Source organism: Zingiber officinale, chromosome 3B, assembly GCF_018446385.1.
Source record: "Zingiber officinale cultivar Zhangliang chromosome 3B, Zo_v1.1, whole genome shotgun sequence".
Classification (NCBI taxonomy): Eukaryota; Viridiplantae; Streptophyta; class Magnoliopsida; order Zingiberales; family Zingiberaceae; genus Zingiber; species Zingiber officinale.
In genome coordinates this window covers 89,791,785-89,811,110 of record NC_055991.1, presented here as the reverse complement: position 1 = coordinate 89,811,110, position 19,326 = coordinate 89,791,785, and the positions used below count along the sequence as shown (strand labels likewise).

General features: G+C 37.6%; 2 protein-coding genes across 2 annotated transcripts; one reads left to right on the top strand and one right to left on the bottom strand.

Moving 5' to 3' along the window:
• The first annotated feature begins 485 nt into the window (after positions 1–485).
• Positions 486–7,678, top strand: LOC122056746 (tobamovirus multiplication protein 2A-like). Its single transcript, XM_042618843.1, has 6 exons — positions 486–857; positions 2,804–2,903; positions 5,737–5,817; positions 5,894–5,998; positions 6,910–7,119; positions 7,216–7,678. Exons 1-6 carry the CDS (start codon positions 610–612, stop codon positions 7,321–7,323), a joined length of 852 nt encoding a protein of 283 aa, XP_042474777.1. The 5' UTR covers positions 486–609; the 3' UTR covers positions 7,324–7,678.
• Positions 7,679–9,240: 1,562 nt separating this feature from the next.
• LOC121968436 (F-box/kelch-repeat protein At1g23390-like) lies at positions 9,241–10,599 on the bottom strand. Its single transcript, XM_042518812.1, has one exon. The coding sequence runs from the start codon at positions 10,551–10,553 to the stop codon at positions 9,360–9,362; it is 1,194 nt and encodes a 397-aa protein (XP_042374746.1). The 5' UTR covers positions 10,554–10,599; the 3' UTR covers positions 9,241–9,359.
• Positions 10,600–19,326: the final 8,727 nt, after the last annotated feature.

Sequence of the window (19,326 nt, the reverse complement as noted above, 5' to 3'; positions counted from 1 at the left end):
TCTTTTGATGATAATAAAAAAAAACTGTAGCTTTTAATTTTTATCTAAAATTCAAAATTATATAAATGGGAGGTCTAGATTTGAAAATGTTGCTCCTTTTTATCGTGAACATGTGACGTGGCGCCCAGTCACGTTTGCTCTTCGTCTCGCTCGACCTTTTCGGCCGTCCATCGAATACTCGCCCCCCTCCCTCGCTCGCCACGTGGTTGGACAATATTTAGCGATCCGCCTTGCGAAAATAAATAACTAAATAAAAGTAAATTTTGGGCGACAGAACGAATACCGCTTTTGTGAAACAAAACGACAACTCTACCTCGAGCGTTCGCGATCGCCGAGGGTTCGAAGTTTTCTTCAGGCAAATCTTCTCTCTATCTTCTCTTTTCGCAGTCATGATTATTTTCGCAATTGAGTCGGTGAAATTTCATGTTCATTTCGAGATGTTTTGTTCATAATCCTGAAAATTTTCAGTTTTTTTTTCTTATAGTTTGAAGATTGGTTTGTTTGGGGCCTTTTCCTTGGGATCGGGACTTTCGATTGACGAGATAGCCGGAGAGGCGTCTCCAGTAAGGGAGCCGGCGATTGGTGGAAGACCAGGATTAGGGATCAAGCATGGCGTGCAAGGGGTTCTGGGAATGTTTGTTGAAACTTTTCAATTTTGTTTTGACGGTCACCGGCTTGGCGATGGTGGGATATGGGGTTTACTTGCTGGTGCAGTGGAATAAAATCGCTTCTGGTGGCAGCAGCGATGATCCAGCTCCTCCGACGAGCAACGATCTGGAAGTTTTGAAGCTTGGGCGACCTATGCTTGTCGCCTTGTTCTCTTCGTCCAGTTTTCTTGACAATTTACCGAAAGCTTGGTATGTTCTGCATCTGATTCGTTTTTCAACTTTGATTCAAATTTTGTGTTGATTTATCTTATGAGTTTTTCGATTTTTTTTTTCTGAGAACATCCTGACTATGATGGGAAAAGGAATCAAGTTATTATGTTAATTTTTGAGATGGTTTATATTATTGATATTGATTTCTAAAGAAATTTTACTGGCAATTCTTCAACCTGATGAATTATTCTTTTATTGATACTTGTGTTCTGAATTCCCTGAGGCAAATCGTTGGCAGTTTGTGTACTTTTTGCTCAGATCTGCTAAAATTGAAGACGATAACTGATTTTACATTTGAACTCATTTTTTTTTCATTTCCTTTATTTTGAAATCTTAATGTCAGCTCTCTACCTGTCCAAATGTAATAATTCTATGTTGATCATCCAGCAATCTACAATATAGTGCCAGAAGTATGTATTGTGTTCTTTGTTGGCTGTAAACACAATTAGACACCAGTACTGGTAACATCTTAATCACTATGTGCATATAATTGCTATCTTTTTAATGTTAGTATTCCAAGTTGGAGAGAAACAATGTTGTTAAGGATGCCTTTAGATGTGAACTTGTCTTTGTTCATTGACATTTACAATATATGTCCAATCGAGAGTAGTCAGTATGTTTCACCTAATGGCACCAATAGACATATTAGTATTGTCAAATATTGTATGATAGAAGATAACAGAACAAGTCTACCGAGACCTATGTGGAAACCCTTTGCAAGCTATATGGTAAAAGGTATTATCTTATTATCAAAAGGATGGATGATGTACATCAGAAGCCATACCCTAATGTAAGGAGTTAGAAGAACCTTGATTGGTATCAATCCAGGGGACAACTAAACCAAGTATAACCTAAAGCCTTCAGTCTCATGTGTGTAGTACTTGATTCACCATAATCGAAAAAGGTTTTATCTTGCATTTCCTAAGAAGAATCAGGCAAAATGCTGCAACAGAAGTCCTTATCAGCCCTGTGGAAGTCTTCTCTGAATTAAGTTTAATAAACAAATATATTTTAATAAATAAACTAATGTGTTCAAGCTCAAATTGGATCAGTAAGCAAACAAAGACCACTGATGGTTCTTGGATAGCTTCAACATACTTCCTTGTCAGCCTTCTAGAACTTTTTTCTACATTAAATATGATAAATACCCAAATGTGCTCAGTCAATAACCAAGCCTACCAACGGTTCTTGAGTCGTTCAACCGGTCTGGCTAAAATACATAAGCAGTTTAGTTCTGAAGGGAAAAACACGACATTTGTGAATATAGAAAACAAGAAGATCTACCTTGATTTGAGTGTCCACAAAGGTTTGCAATTAAGTTTGAGCAGTTTTTGACCAAACTATTGGACCATTTTATCATCAAACCACCTGTACTTGCATAAGATGAAACCTGTATTCAACTTAAAGCTTTTCTATCCAGAGCTCCTTTTACACTCATAAGGTGGTGCATTGACATGGTTTTTAACAACATTGTGCTGTACAGTAATTGAAAGATTAATTAGCTGGCAGTGTAGTTTTCTGTGCTGTAATACTAGCCTTTGTTTTAATCATTTGTATAAGCACGGAAAGCCAGATGATAAATGCTTATTGTTTCATATCCTGCAGTCATATTCCTACTCATGGATCATCATATATCTTTAATCTCTACAGGATGTATCGGGTATTCTCCAGTTGTGCCTCATAGTGCCATTCATCTAGAACCATAATTATTGTATTTGTTGTCTGTGATGTTAGATTTGTCTTGTTTCTGGACTTTGATTCATGTACTGTCTTTCTGGAAGAGTGAGAATTTGGGTTTCTTCGGTTGTTCCTTGTTGTGGTTTCAGATGTGTTACCTAAGTAACATATTGTATCTTAGATAATTCATTTTTATTTTGTGTACCTGTTTTTCCTGCTTATCATTGACAAAATAGCATGTATTGCAGGTTTATTTATTTGTTTATAGGTGTCGGGGCTATCATGCTTATTATATCATGCTTTGGCTGTATAGGAGCAGTTTCAAGGAATGGTTGCTGCTTGTCTTGTGTATCCTCACATCACAGAAATCTATTTCTTTATCTTTACTTTGTTCTTGTGTGCATTATATCCAAACTTTTAAGAGCTTGTGTGGGTGCTACACAATTGTCATTATTAAAATTATTTTGTTCCGACAATCATTATTAAAATTATTTGTATTGAGAATAAATATATATATACAACAAAGGTCATTAATCAACACGTGCAATTTACAGTTGGAAAAAAATATTTATCAATCATCCCATACAAAATATGTGAAATATAATAATCAATATTAGTCAACAATGTGTATTTTAAGTCAATTTGGTTCGGTCTAAATATGCTTAAATAGGATTTTTTTTTCAATTGCATATTTGAACTGCATATGCCATAAGAAACCATACAGAACTGATCTGCTGCGTGCCCCTCCATGCACGGTAGTGTATGCGCTACGCTATCGTGCACGGAGGGGCGCGCAACAAAACAACCCTCTGCAACCATATGTGGATGCTATTCGGCCACCTTACAAATTTGCCTAGAGACTACTCTTTGAAGATCATGATTCAACCCGTTGAATTTCTCGCTACATATGAGGGTATTATTTATATTATATCCACCCATTAGGCGTAGTCCACCAGGCATTTCCAACTTTTGTAGATCAACTTGAAACATATGAGAAACAAAATAAGTGAATTATTTGGAGTTTCTTTTCTTCGAAAGTTATTGGAATTTCACTGGCTTGACATTATCTTCAATAGCTTATCATCCCTACTTGATACTTATTCTTCAGTTTCAGGGGACGTTTGGTTTAGGGGAATAGGAGTGGGGAATGAGAATTATTGATTGCCATTGTTAATGTTTGAATTATAGGAATAGGAATACAAATAAGAGAATGAATCCTTGAAATTGGGTAATAACTCATTCCCATGTACCTCCCCTTCAATGAGTCATTACCCTATTTTCATCAATCAAAATATTCCCTTATTCCAAAAATACCCTTGACCTAAAACTAAAATTTTCTCCCTTAATATCAAATATCAAAATATATTTATTTATTTTTTCTTTCATATCACTTCTCTCTCCTTGTTCTCTCTCATCATATTTTCTCTCTCATCATTTTATCACACACTTTCTCTCTCCTTAATCTCTCCTATTACACTCTCTTTCCTTTTTTCTCATTACACTTTCTCTCTCATCATACTTTCTCTCTCCTCAAGCTCTTCCATCGCTCTCTCTTTTTTTTTTTTTTCATCATACTTTCTCTCTCCTCAAGCTCTTCCATCGCACTTTCTTCCTTTTTTTTTTTTCATCATACTTTCTCTCTCCTCAATCTCTCCCATCACACTCTCTTTTCTCTTTTTTTTTTCTCATCACACTCTCTCTCATCACACTTTCTCTCTCCTCAATCTCTCTTGTCACACTCCCTCCTTTTTTTCCTCAACACACTTTCTCTCTCATTATATTTTTCCCTCATCATACTTTCTCTCTCCTCAATCTCTCCCATCACACTCACTGTTCTCTTTTTTTCTCATCATGCTTTCTCTCTCATCATACTTTCTCTCTCCTCAATCTCTCTCATCACACACTCTCTCTTCATTTTTTCTCATTATATGTTCTCTCTCTTCATCCTCTCCCATCATACTTTCTATCACATCATATTTTCTCTCTCATCATGCTCTCTCCTATCACACTCTCTTTTCTCATTTTCTCTCATCACACTTTCTCTCTCTTCATTCTTTCTCATCACACTTTCTCTCTCAGTATTCTCTTTCATCATATTTTTCTCTCACATTCATCTTTCTCTCACATCTAATTTTTTCTCTTATTTTCATTTAAGGGTAAAAAAGGAAATTTTGATTTATTCCGATAGAAAAAATGCAACTAACCAAACATTGCTTTTAAGAGTGATATTCATGCTCATACCCATTCCCATTCCACAATACATTGATTCCCATTCCGATTCCTATTCTTAGGAAAGAACCAAACGCCCCCTCAATCTTATTGGTTCATCAAAGGCTATTCTTTTACATACATCGTCATTGTGCAGAAAGTTAATATGCTCTGGCTCTAGATTTTGTGTAATCTATAGAATTGTGTGTGTGATTTTTTAAATTTTTTTTTAAGCTCCCGGTTATGGCAATAAGATTTTGCCTTTAGGGTTTAGGGGTTGAGTTATAGTATTAAGCGCAAAAAAAAAAAAAAGAAGAAAAATTAAACCAAAAATTTTTTTTTTGGTGCTCATAGGGTGTGCAGGGTAACATATCTCTCTCTCTCTCTCTCTCTCTCTCTATATATATATATATATATATATATATATATATTCAGAGTCACGCTTCATGTTAAATTGTCATTAACATGAGCAAGGATTGGATGAATTATAGAAGCATCAGTGGCAGTCCATTTGTTGGACTAAACTGCAATTATTTGCTCACACACAACAATTATTTACTCACACACACATAATGAATAATTTTGAAGATTAACTTATTGAGAGAAAATGATTGGCTATCAGATTGCTTGCTTGTAAATGATCAAGTGGATGATTCTTTATGTTTTTAAATAAAATCAATGAGGGTTCCTGCTAAAGGTAGGTTATGACCAAATTAAATTATCCTGCTCCTCTGCCTGTGCTTGAAAGATATCCCCAGTTATGCTCTAGTAATACTGAAGTTTCTGTATAGATGGGTTTGTATTGCTGGCAAAAACGCATAAAATGGATTATGTTATTCAACATGTGCATCCATACAAACACAAAAAGGAACAGAGACCTTTATTCTTTCATGATAAACTATGTGGCAAATTTACTTACTATTCTGAAACTCATTTTTAAGTCGGAGGGAATGCTTTCCTTAATACAAATTAGTATGCTTTCTTAGTATTTTTGTTGATTGTAGCTGAGTTGGCTGCTGCAGCTTTCATATTCTTCGACCATAGCTGGAAGGATGTGAGCTTCTCCTTAACATCTCTATCCTCTTGTGTCTTTGTCCTTGTGGTAAATTCTGACATTAGACACTCTGCAGCTTATTCCTGATGATAAAACTGGGAACTTTGACATTATATATGATTTTCTGGATGATAATTGGAAGATAGCTAGGTGGGTTGCTCTTGGAGCTGTCATATTAGAGGTAGGTCTGGTTTATTGGACTTTTAAATAACATTTTGCTCTTTGTATCAATATTATATTCTTATTTCTTCTCTTACATTTATGAATGTTATTGATAACTTGCAATTTGTAATTCATATGTTCTACACTTTGACTACTGTACAGTTTCCATATTCTAGAAATCCATTTGAAATTGCATGTTGGTCAACTCACAAGTTTACTCAATTAAGAAAAACTATTACGTTAGACAGAGTGAGGCAATATAACATTTTGATTCTTGACAGTAGATATGGCTTTTTAGGTGCTCCTGTCTTAAGATTTTGCCACAATATCTTACAAAAAATTTGCCCTATTTGTTGGTAGTCATTCTCCTTTTGGAGATAATAGGGTGGGGACTCAGATTGGAAGTCTACATGGTTTTGGAACAAACAACCTGATGATCATATTGGGTTTTTGGGTGGAATTTTAAAATGCAGACCTATGCAAAATTATTTTTGACACGGTTTTATGAAGACATCTGTTGTGATCATACATGCTTATAGTGCTAATTTTCTGTCTCTGCATTCATCATAATTAACATTTCCATTAAGTCAGATAAGTCAAAGTATTTGGGATGTCTATGCATTTTTATTTGTGCTAACGAATCTTCTTTTTATTCTGGGCCAATTATGAAGAATAATACCAGACGGCAAAATTTCCCAATGCAAGAGATAGTAGTTCTTTTTTTATGAATTAGGCTTTATTTGGATAATAATGTTTGTTTCATGTTGCCATGCCATCCTAGAAACTTATTTAATAAAACTCTTGCCCACTGGTCCATAGTAGTCATTAAATTTTTTTTTGGCTTTTAGTCTGTTTGCATCTGAATGTTATAAACTTTGTACTATTCTTATGATCTGTACTTTTCATGAATAATATGAGTATCACCTGCAGGGCTTGGCATTTTTGTTAGCTCTTATAGTGAGAGCTGCAAACAGACCTGTGGAGTACGATAGCGACGATGAATATATTGCTGCAAGATCTTCAGTCCGACAGCCGTTAGTGAATCGGCAAGGAGCTTCAGCAACCGGAGCACCTGTGCTTGGCAATCTCGACCATCGTCCTAGCAGAAATGATGCTTGGAGCCAAAGAATGAGAGAAAAAGTAAAGTCTTTACTGTGCAACCATGTCAATATCTTATTAGCTACTTGTCGCTAATGTTCTCCTAAACTTTGTTTTCCTTTTATTTGCTCGTGATAGTACGGTCTTGATACCTCTGAGTTCACATACAATCCCTCAGATCCAACCAGATACCAGCAAGCTACTGCATCCCAGACGGAAGAAAATGGCCGCTGCACCATTCTTTAACCATCTATCCTTATTTCGGGAGAAGTTTTTTTGTGTGCACAGTTTGCCAGTAACTTCTTTTGTGAAGTTTTCGAGGGTTTTCCCTGTTTCCTTTCATTAAATGTGTACCTCAAGTTTATCACCTGATTTCCCTGTATCGGTTCCCTCTGACATAAAACCACATCGTACTTCTATGTGATTCTGGGCGCATGTTCTTGCTAGCGAGCATTTCTACTACTAAATCAAATATGAGAGGAGAGCTTAGCTTCTGCCCTTCAGAGATGCTCGTTTACTTCTGAAGCTTGTATTTTAGTACATTAACCATTAGTTTTTTTCCCCTTTTCAGTTGCAATAATGTGTTTGTTTCATCGACTAATCCTTTTGTGGTTGATCTTGATTTTCAGTTGCATTAAATTATCATAGTGCTCATTCAAATGTAGGTATGTGGTTATGCATACAGTGAGATTGAATTAATTCTTGTTCCAAGTAGTTCTTGTAAAGGTTCATCAAATTACAACCTTGACTTTAAAGATTTGATAAGATAACATTATTTATTGTTCTCGTAAATCAGTCTGTTAGCATTGATCTCGCCTATGTTGCATCTAGATGTGTTTAATTGGCCTTGTAAGTCTTATTAGGAGCGAAGAGTTGTATTTGTAAGTCCGATGTTATCCTTCGATCTGCCTCTCACGGGTCTAACACTATTAAGTTTTGATCGGAACATCTAGCTGGCCTTCTTAAAACTAAAAGAGCTAAAAAAAAAAAAAAATGCCTCCATCCGATCAAAGAACATAACAAAACAAAAGACTCATTTTTAAAATTTTAGTAATTTAACTCCATCGAGTAGAATGTGTCCTACTGAACTAGCCTTTCGCAGGCCGACTCATTTATCATCACTTTAACCCTTATTTAGTATATTTTTTTTCTTCGTTTATCTATTATAAAATAATGGGTAATCATGCTCACGGTCGGAAAGTCGTGGGCAGCCTCACTTTCCTTTTCTTTTTCTCTAGAGATTTGTTTTCAGCTTGGATTTCTCTTCTTCCATCCATATCTCCAAGTATAAATCTCTCAAATGAAAACATTAGTGGGGAAATGTAGAATAAACAAACTATTGGTGATCGATATGGATGACTTGTTTCCATGCGGAACTCAAATTTCACCTACGTCCTCCATGATAGAGCTCACTTCTTCCATGGTCCTTGACAATATCTTATTCCTTATCTCAATTCAATTTTATTCCTTCACATGAGATTCCTATTAAATGCACATCACATGGAGACATGTACTTCTATTTCCATTTTGATTAATTTTAAACCAAAACAAATTGAATATGATAATTGAGATTTATTTTAAATAATTAGTTTTCACAGGTATTTGCCACGGAGGTCTAATTAGGTTAGCTTCAGTGGTGTCTTTATTACATTATGAGTATATTATTATTTTTTAATATAAGATATTATCACAAACTAATTTTTCAAAAGATTTCGTTGCCACGCAAATTGGATTCGAACCAACCAAATAATTTTGATTTGCTTTCGATGTAATTTATATGTCAATTTGATTAGGTTTACATCGTCATTAAAAACTCTGATAAGATTTCGAACGAACGAATGAAATTTGTGCCTACTTATGGTTTTATATTGATTTAGATTAAGACAAAATTAAGCTAAATAGAATCTTTTGATTTAGTTTAGTTTGAAATGTACTTAGTTTATGTTATTTGCAATTACAAGTGCCCAAATCATATGTAAGAGGTAATAAATTTTATTTATTTATTTTTTTGTTTTCGTTTCTTCTTCCCCTTAACATCAAAAACAAAACAAAATAAAATCCACGCATGCCATTTGAAAAAATGGCAAAATGACAAAAAGAGTTGACAAAGTGTTAAAAAAAGCAAAATCAAAGCCAAGGCTTGCAAATTGGAAAATTAGTATATATTATAATAAGTACTAAAGTAATATTAAAATAAAAATATTTTCAGGATGCAACATCGAAATAGAGTGTGATTTTAATATTTTTAAAACAGGGAGGTGAAGATTGGAAAACAAAATTGGCTAAAATTTTGTGGGACCGGACTCGTCGGCGTTGACTTGGGTGCAGGAGAAGAGCACCCTGTGCATAGGGCGGTCGTCGGCGGACGGCGACCTGGGAACCGCCTCCCATCTGCAGCCGCCGCTGCCGCCCTCGTCGATTTCGCACAGGAAGAAGAATTTCATGAAGAGGGGGTTGTACAAGTAGGCGAAGCGCTCCGACGAGAGAAACCCCAACGAGCGCATCCCGCAGCCGTCTTCGTCCACCAGGGCAGCCACCATCTCCTGCGGCATCTGAGCCACCTGCTCCGCCTCCACCTCCAGCGTCTCCTGATCCATCGCCCAGAGCCGCACCGCCTGCGGCCGCCAATCCAGCCTCCCGCCGCCATCGTCGCTAACCGTCGCTAGTAGTAGTCTCCCGCACGCGAACGCGACGGAAACGTGTCTGACTGTGGGGTCGGGGATTTGGAGTCGGCTCGTCGGGCCCCACCGCTTGGCCTCGGGATCGAACCAGCTGGCGCTGAAGGGCGGCTGTTTCTCCACCGTGTAGAGCCGCCGCTCCGATGCGGCGGCGGAGATCGCCGGCGACCACTGGAATGCGGCCGGCATCGGGTCCGACGGCGCCCACCCGCCGCTGCCGCCTTCCCACACCTCGACGGAGGCAGGGTCGTCCTCGAGGAGCTCGCTTGCGCCGCCCGCCACCACGAGGCGCCTCCCCACGAGGGCCACCACAGGGTCCGTTCGCCAGCTGCGCAGAGGCTCCAGCTCGCGCCACGTGGTGCCGAAGAGGTCGGCAGCGAGGGCTATCCTGGTGGAAGAGAGCGCGTAGATTCCGGCTCCACCGGTGCTACCGCCGCCCGCGGAGCAGGGGAAGTTGGACACATGGACCGCCGAGCCATCTCGGCCGGCGAAAGGACCACCGGACGGCAGCGCGACCGAGCGCCAGTTGCGGGAGATGGGGTTAAAGGCGTGGACGACTGGTTTTCTACCTCCGTGGACGCGGAGCACGAGCCACGGCGCACCACGACGGGGAGACTGGCGGGCGGCGGCGAGGACCGCCGCCCGCCACTGCTTCGAGACGCAGGAGGCGGGCAGGAGATCCAGCGCGGAGACGCGGGCGACGACGGCGTCGAGGACGTCGCCATGGAGCACCCGGTCGGCGTTCTCTTCGATTCCTTGCTCTTCCTCCGCGCCATGCCATGCCGTCTTCGGATCCATCTCTAACCGACGACTGCTCCTTCACGACTGCAACCGCGGGGGCACCGTCGTATTTATAGAAACCAAAAACACGATCAAGAAAAGATAAAAATCATCTAATTCCTGTCAATTCAACTTTCTTCCCACCGCGACGATTAATTCGACCCTGACCCTACTGCGCTCAAGGGGTGGGTGGGACCCACCCGGGGGTCGGTGGGGCCCACCCCTGTGTGAGGGGTGAGGGCAGTGCCAAAACACGCACAGCGACGATTCTTCAGCACTCACGAGATATACACGACTACCGAGGCCATTAAATTATAGATGGTAGAAATTGACCCCTAAACTACGGCATTTTTGGGCCGGTGTTGGTTTTTGAATTATACTTTTCTTTAATAAAATATATGAGAAATTATTCCGCGACAGTTCCACCGGGAGTCCTGATCGCTCAGCCTGCCCACGCGACATAAAATAATAATTGATCCATTTATACGAATCCTACTTATTTAATTGGTAGGATTTATTCAAATAAACTAATGAATAAAGTGATTCATCGTTTAATCATAAAATACGGTTCAGAAAATTTACTTTCTAGCTAGGGCGACCATGGATCTGGTTGCTCAGTCAGGTTTCCGTACTTTCAAATTCGGAATTATCTAATTTATTATATATATATATATATATTATTTTTAAACCAGGAATTAGAGCAAGTGGCTGAAAACTATTGAAAAAAACAAAAGAAAATGACCTCCAAAAAAACAAAAAGTTTAACGTATATTCAAAAGTCTTAAGAGAAGTCCACACTTCTTTGTATTATTCTTTTAGGGGAGATAGATATGAAGATTTTTCATCCTAAATCACTGTATTTGGATCTAAAAGATTATGATTCGAGGCGATAGGTTGTAGCATGTGGTGCTAGAATGATTTCTAATCCTATCGAAGGCAATATATGTAATCGCATCGAGTGCTACGAGACTTTGAGATTATCATAGTTGGTGTAGTAAGGTGACAGACAATTCATCGAGCGGCTAAAGATCATTTTGAGGTTCGATGAGACGTCCAATTTGTTTTTATGTTAATTAAATATATTAAATATGTCTTTGTTTAGTAGATTGATAAAGATCGCAACAACCAATACCATTTGATGAGTAAATGAGTAAATTCAACATTATCTATCGATCGAGGAATTTAGGAGATTTCTCAATCATTAGATCAATTGCATTGCTCAAGTCAAGTAAAGTCAAGGATGTGGATTAGATGATTTTGATATGTGCAATAGTGGAATAGGACCCCTCTAAAGTCTCGTATTTAGAGTTCATATGAATTAGTGGAGCAATACATAATGGATGTAGAAATTATTAGGTATACAATCAAAATTTTATATTAAAAATACATAAAAAAAAATCATAAATTTATAAAACAAAAGATATCTCTATTGATATGAGATTTTTTGAATAGAATCAAAAAATAAATCTAAGAGTGTTTAAGTTCAAAGTGAACAATATCGTATCATTGTAGAGATTGTTGGTACTAGGAGCTCATTTTTTAACCCAGAATTTTAATGTATGGCTAAAGTTAACGTTAAATTTGTTGTGATATAATAAGTTGATGTCAAGTGTGCAAGTGCAGATTACTTGACTATGACAAAGTTGAGTGAAGTTAGGTAGAGACAAAGTCCTAGTGAGTGAAGCTAGACAACTGAAGTCTTGGTTGAGAACCAAGAAAGTAAGTCCAAGTGGTGAATGCTTGGTAGGCAAATTTCTAGTTGGAGGCTAGGTGAATCAAATCCAAGTGGTGAAGGCTTGATAAACAAAAGTCATAGTTGAATGCTAGGTGATTCAAGTCCAGGTGGAGTCAGATGGGAGCTAAAGACTTAGCAAATAAGTTCAAGTGTAAGCAGTTGGATCGCAAGTTGTGGTTTGACAACTCAGTCTAGATGAGTCAACTAAAGGTTGAGCGTCTAGACCCAACTTAAGTGCGAGTAACATTAAATTATGTATCCTACTCATTACGTGTAACCACTATAGGGAAGCACTCGGACGCTAAGTGTCTATACCCAATGTAAGTACGAGTAGTTTTAAATTTTGTATCCTATTCATTACAAGTAACAACTACAGGAAAACATGTTAGATGGTTCCAGGCTACTGGAGAGATTCCACGGCGACTGACTGGTGATAACTCTCGATGAAGGAATTTCGGAGGGTCTAGATGACCTAAGGAAACATGCGACCCAAACAGCTCTAGGTGACCGGGAGATGGCGTTATCAGCAATTCGAGCGGGTCATGTCAAGATTAGATTTAACCCTTGTCCAGTCAGTCATAGAGCTTCTAGTCAATCGGAGAGCTTTGTTAACATCTTACGGATAAATGTTGTAGCTACATCATCACTAATACAGGCAACCAAAGGAGTGCTATAAAAGGAGCTTCGAGGCAGACCTTGAAAGCAACTTAATCATTCATTCACACATTCTCTTGTGCTCTCTTACTTTGTGACACACTGTGACTTGTGCTTTATTTCTTATCAGCAATACCTAGAATAACATATTTATTTATTTTAGTGTTGCCTTATTTGTTTTATTGTGCTTAACTTTTTAAATTTTTTTTCTCTAAGGTTTTCCCATCTCAAGAAACTCTTTGGAAAGAATAAATTAGAAATAAAAATTATATTTTATAACTGCTACGTGTGTTTATACTTTTGGTTTAACTAATCAATTGCTTGCATGCTTAACGGTTAGCTAAATCCTTTGGATGCTTATATTGCCTTGTCTTATTTGATTAAATTAGTTTAAGTAATATTTATTTTTGCTGTGATACTCTATTGATCCAAGTGTTTTTATTTACTATATGCTCTTTAAGATTCATAACGCTATTCATCCCTCTCTAGCATTAGGTTCAATCTTACAATTTGGTATCAAAGCAAATTGAGCTAATAATATGCTAGGAAAGTTTGAGTAATTGCATGTCTAGGCTGGGTAAGGAGTACCCTACTTGGTGCATCTAATCAAGTGGAACTAAAAGAAGCTAACTCATCTCACTCTAAATCAGTTAGACCAAGACATTATATTAAAGTTAATTTAACTCCAAATTCTTAAGTTAGCTTTATCTTAGGAAGTGGTCGTTGTTCTGATACTCAATAAGACCTCTGTGTCTTGCCACGACCTAGAAGATAATTTTAGAAACTCTTGTTCAATTAGTCTAAAGCAAAACCTGAATCTAACATAGGATGAACTTTGTACTTTGAGTCAGGAATAAACAGTAAAATTGATTAATAATCTAAGCCTAGCCCAAACCCAAATCCAAATCCTAATTACAACAATACTAAACTCGAATGAAACTCATATCCTGTCCTAGACCTTAATACAACTTGAATAAATTTATTTGTGAGAAATGTCTTTGTAGGAATGATTCAATACAAGACTCCCTCATTTCTTTAATGGTGACAATTTTATTTATTGGAAGGAGAGAATGGAATACCATCTTATGAATGACATTGAGAACTATCTTGCAATCAAGATGGGCTTTGACCTGCCTACAAATCCAGATGACACCCTAGTTGGCTATGACAACTGGATAAGTGAAAATAAAAGAAAGACTCAAGTCAATGCTAGACCCACAACTACATTGTAGTGTGGGCTAACTCAGGATCAACTGAGTAAAGTTGGACAATTCAGCAATGCTAAGTAGCTTTGGAAAAATTAATTGAATTGCACGAATGTTCAGCTGACTCACGAATTGCTAAGAAAGACTTACTAATAAGTTAGCTCCAAAGCATTCAAATGGAAAAAAACAAATAGGTTAGTCAGCTACACATCCACTTCAAAGGTATCCTAAATGGTATCCACATAATTGGAGAACAAGTCGAAAATCATGACTTGATTAGGCATACACTTAAAGCATTTCCATGGACCACCTTATGAGCGCAAATGGTTTATGCTTTTAAAGTATCCAAGGACTTGTCTATTATTAAGTTAGATGAATTATTTTATGATTTTGAACTTCATGAACAAACTAATCTTGGTTAGAAATAGAAGGGTATAACCCTGATTGTAGGGAAATTTAAGTCTAAATCCAAACCCAAGGAAAAAACCGAGTCAGAATCAGAGTCCGAATTAACATATGATGAAGACAGTCTCTCTTCAGAAGTTGCACACTTGGTTAAAAGGATGATCTGACAAAAAAAGTCCACTCGGAGATTTGTGAAAAAGAAAATTTTCAAGAAGGGTCAAGCAAATATTCGACACTTCTAATGCAAGAAGAAATGACACTTCATAACCAACTACCTTTTATTAGAAGAAAAAGAGAATAAACCTGAAAAGAAAAAGAAGAACAAGAACAAAAAAGCCCTAAAAGTAACTTAGGATTAGCCATCATTAGAATTTGAATTAGACTCAGACCAAGTTAACCTACTGGCACTAATGACAATCAAAGAAGATTAAGTTCAGAGTCCAAATCATAATACAACTCAGCATCAGACTCAAGTCATAACAACGACTCAGATGAGTCATCTGATGAGGTAGCATAACCATTAACTGAAAAATTGTATGTTACTATCTATTATTTGATTAAGGCCCTAGCTACATAAAAGTCAAAGGTTAAGACTTTGCTTAAGGAGGTCAAAGACCTTAAGGAAATGACTAACTTGGACTCAATGACTCTAGTTAGTCAAGTTGGAATCAACTCAGGTGTCAAATCTTGATGAAGAGAATTTTAATTTGAAAAACTAAGTTAGTAAGTTAAAATCTACCTTGAATAAGTTTACGTTTGGGTATAAATATTTAAATATGATGATTAGAACTAGATGGTCTGCATACAACAAGACTTGACTTAGATTTAGCTCGAGCTAAAATCATGTCTCTTACCTTACCTTAGTTAAAAGAAATGCTAAAAATAAGATTGTCTGGGTTCCTAAATCATACATAGTTAATCAAATTGAAAATAATTACTATCGGGGTACCCCAAACAATATATACATGTGATTAATGCTAATGTTTGCTATGTTAACCCAATTGCCAAATTGAAATCAATTAGAGTTCCAACTTATGGGAAGTTTTCTCTTAGAACTATTAGACTAGGATCATTTCAAACCATATCTACATGTTTATTATTTTCAAATATAATTTCAAAATTATAATATTTTATCTTCATAAATATATTATTTTATTCAATTCATGCATAAATGGACTTAATCTAGGCTCTCCCGTAGACAACATGTACCTATAGATCCAGATAACCATCATATCACAAACACACTAAGAGATAACTTGTGTTTGAAAAACATAGAAATGTGCGAGATGCTTAGGGTTACAACCTTTGATTCCAGATTCTTATATCAGTTCATCAACATGAATTGGGGATTTTTTTTAAAAATTAATCAAGTTAGGTTATTTCCACATGTTAATAACTCAGTTGTTTCACAAGATTGAGTTGAAGATGTTAGGACCGAAAAAATTTAGATATCTTCACAATGGTATAATATTGTAACGACCCGCCTTCTACTAACTAGGCTGTAAGGCCGATCATCACATTAAGCTGTGCTAACTACTCGCGGACCATCGTAAAATCTAGATGCGGAAGCTATACTAATTTGAAATTTTCTAAGCTGCTAACATTTCTTGATCCTATACATGCTAAAGGGTGTAATCTAAAGTATACCTAGCGTATACTACATCCCCTATGGTCAAGAAACTGAAATAAATGTTTTCCAGCTGTTATCAGACCTCCCAATCGATCCATTGATCGATTGGAACGTCGGATCGATCCAGGGATCGATTCAGCCGGCTACTGTACGCGGGACATAGGTTGGATCGATCCAGTGATCGATCCAGCACGCTACTGTGCTCGGGACGATATTCTGGATCGATCGGCTGATCGATCCAGACTGACCAATCGATCCAGTGATCGATCCCCAAACCTTCTGTTCGCGACATAAATTGCTGGATCGATCGACTGATCGATCTAGAAACCTACTGTTCGCAGAGCAATCTGCCCGATCGATCAGCTGATCGATTGGGACTCCCCAATCGATCCACCGATCGATTGGGGTTTCTGATTTTGTAGTTAAGCTCTGATTTCAGCACTTGTTCGTGCCAAAATCTCACATCTCACTTATACAATCCATAGAATATATTCTAATGACATAAAGCTGGCATTCTAAACTGGATATAAAGCATGGTTTACTAATTCGTAGCATTTAACAATTAAAAGTGCGTGTAAATAGAAATACTAAAAGTTCAATTGTTTGAGCTTGCTAGATCCCCTAAGGATCTTCTATTCCATGTTCCTGCCACACACACCATCTCGATCTGTATTGACCTCTAGCCTCCACTGCTAGTCCGTTTTCCTTTTACCTGTATCTGCAGTATAAGGAAAATAGTATCTGTAAGCTAAAAAGCTTAGTAAGAAACCATCTACCTCACTAAAACATGCATACGATGCAAATATGACTTTAAATCATGCTGTTTGAAAGAATATTCTGAGTATACTGAATAAACTAAACATGGCATGGCATATAAGCATACAATCATGGCATGACAACTAATCATATGAATCAATAAAGATAACTGAACTGAACATATAATAAGCTAAACTGTAGCTAAACTGATACTGAATTCCAACTCAACTAACATAACTAATTTGAGCTTTGAAAACTAATTCATAATAAGTGAAAATACATAATCATGCTGTTTGGGCCCGGCAACTGTACTTGCTGTGCGCGCATCCCTAACTAGACCCGGGTTTGCAAGTCCCGAATTTAGTAGGGTTAACTAGGTTATCTAAACCTAGGGACGACTGTGGGAGTCCAACCCAATGGATATCTGATCCAGTACAGTGTCACTGAAAATAAAATACTGAATATAGCTAACTGGTTTAACTTGCTGAATCTAGGTTATCTGAACCTAGAACTAGGTTGTCTGAACCTAGAGGCGACTGTGGGAGCCCACCCATTGGACCGTGGTCCCATATAAGCTAAAATAAACTGATTTACTGATTTAGATGCTTCTAATGCATTTAACTGAGCTATTAAAATGTCTAATTTGTATTTTTCTTAACTAGCTATTTTATCGAACACCTAGTGTGCCCCAACTCTCCCCTCTATTAGGGAGACCACTTCTAGGCACCCGACAACGTCTAGGAACCCCCACTGAAGAGGGAATACGTGTCCGACCCATCTAGAAGTACTCACTAAATCCCTAAATCTGCGAGGAGGGTCAAATTCACCCTATGCGTCGATAAAAACTGCATATAGCTAAACTAGTGCGTATAAAACCAAACAGAGCTACTTATACCGCAGGTGAGGGGTTTCTTACCTTGTGTGCTAGATTTCTTACAAATCTAATCGCTAGAAATTCTGGTGGAGACGACTTCTCGACGATTCGCTCATGTCCACGTGCTCTACTCGCGGAGGGGAACGTCCTTGTGTCCGAGATGTCACCGGAAGGCACTCCTTTGGCCCTAGGGATGAAACCCTAGGCTTGCTTGGGTGTTGGCGCCGAGAGAAGGAAGGAGAGGGAGAGGTGTTCGGCGTGAGAGTTTGGAGGGGAAGAGGTTGCCGAACTAACTTAAAAATAACCCAAACCAACTTAAGTTTTTAATTTATATTAAGTGGGTATTTTGGCCCAACTCAATTATAAATATATTTGATTCTCCTTTCTCTCAGCACGACCATGCTGGGTTCACCGATTACTAAGGCTAACTAAAGGTTTAGCGGACCCGAGAGGTCCCGGGTTCGATTCCCGCTTAAGCCTTTTTATTCTTCTAATTATTTTTGCTACTTCCGCTACTCGAATTTTTCCGGAAAAATATCTAAAAATTCCAGAAAAATCATAGAATATTCCTAAAATAGTTTTGAGAATTTTCGGGCGTTACAAATATTGTCCGCTTTTGGCCTAAGTCCTCATAGTTTTATTTTTGGGCTTTATGCAAAAGACCTCATATCAATGAAGATATCTTTCCCTTATAAGCTCATAATTTTTCTCATATGTTTTTAATGTAGAACTTTGTTTGCAACCTTCCAACCCCAACAATCTCCTCCTCAAAAGAAAGACCACAGAGCCCCCCTCAAGTGGAAAGTCTATCCATTTGACATCCGATCCTCGATCTACTAGGTCTTCCTGCCCCTCGGTCTGACTAATCTACTAGGTTTTCCTATCCCTCAGTCCATCCGACCTACTAGGACTTCCTTGGCCCTCAGTTCAACTAACTTACTAGGTCTTTCTTGCCTAGCTTCAATTAGGGTTTCTTTGCCTGGTTGTCCACTAGGACTTCCTGCCTAGTGTTTGGTCCTCTTGATCTAAGCATGGGAGCCCCTACTTCCTTTGATCAAGGTCAATATTCTACTTACATGACTCAATTAGACCATAATTCTTGTGCAAAGTCAGCGGTTATACCTTTTGTCAGTCCAAGCTCTTATACCAATTGTTAGGACCAAAATAATTTAGAAATCTCTATACTGGTATAACATTGTCCACTTTGAACCTAAACCCTCATAGTTTTATTTTTAGACTTTATCCAAAATACCTCATTCCAATGGAGATATCTTTCAATTATAAAGTCCATGATTTTTCCTATGTATTTTCAATGTGGATTTTGTTTGTAACCTTGTAACTCCAACAGGAGACTCTTACTTAACTTGATCAATCGATTATCAGCTTCTATCCTATAAATAGTCAAGCTCAAAATCAAGTTTGACATTTTGAAAATGGTATAAAATTTTTATTTTGATAAAAACTTAGATATTTTCATAAAATATCATTTTCCATGTTTTCACTTCTTTTGAATTACCTGTTAACTTGCTTTC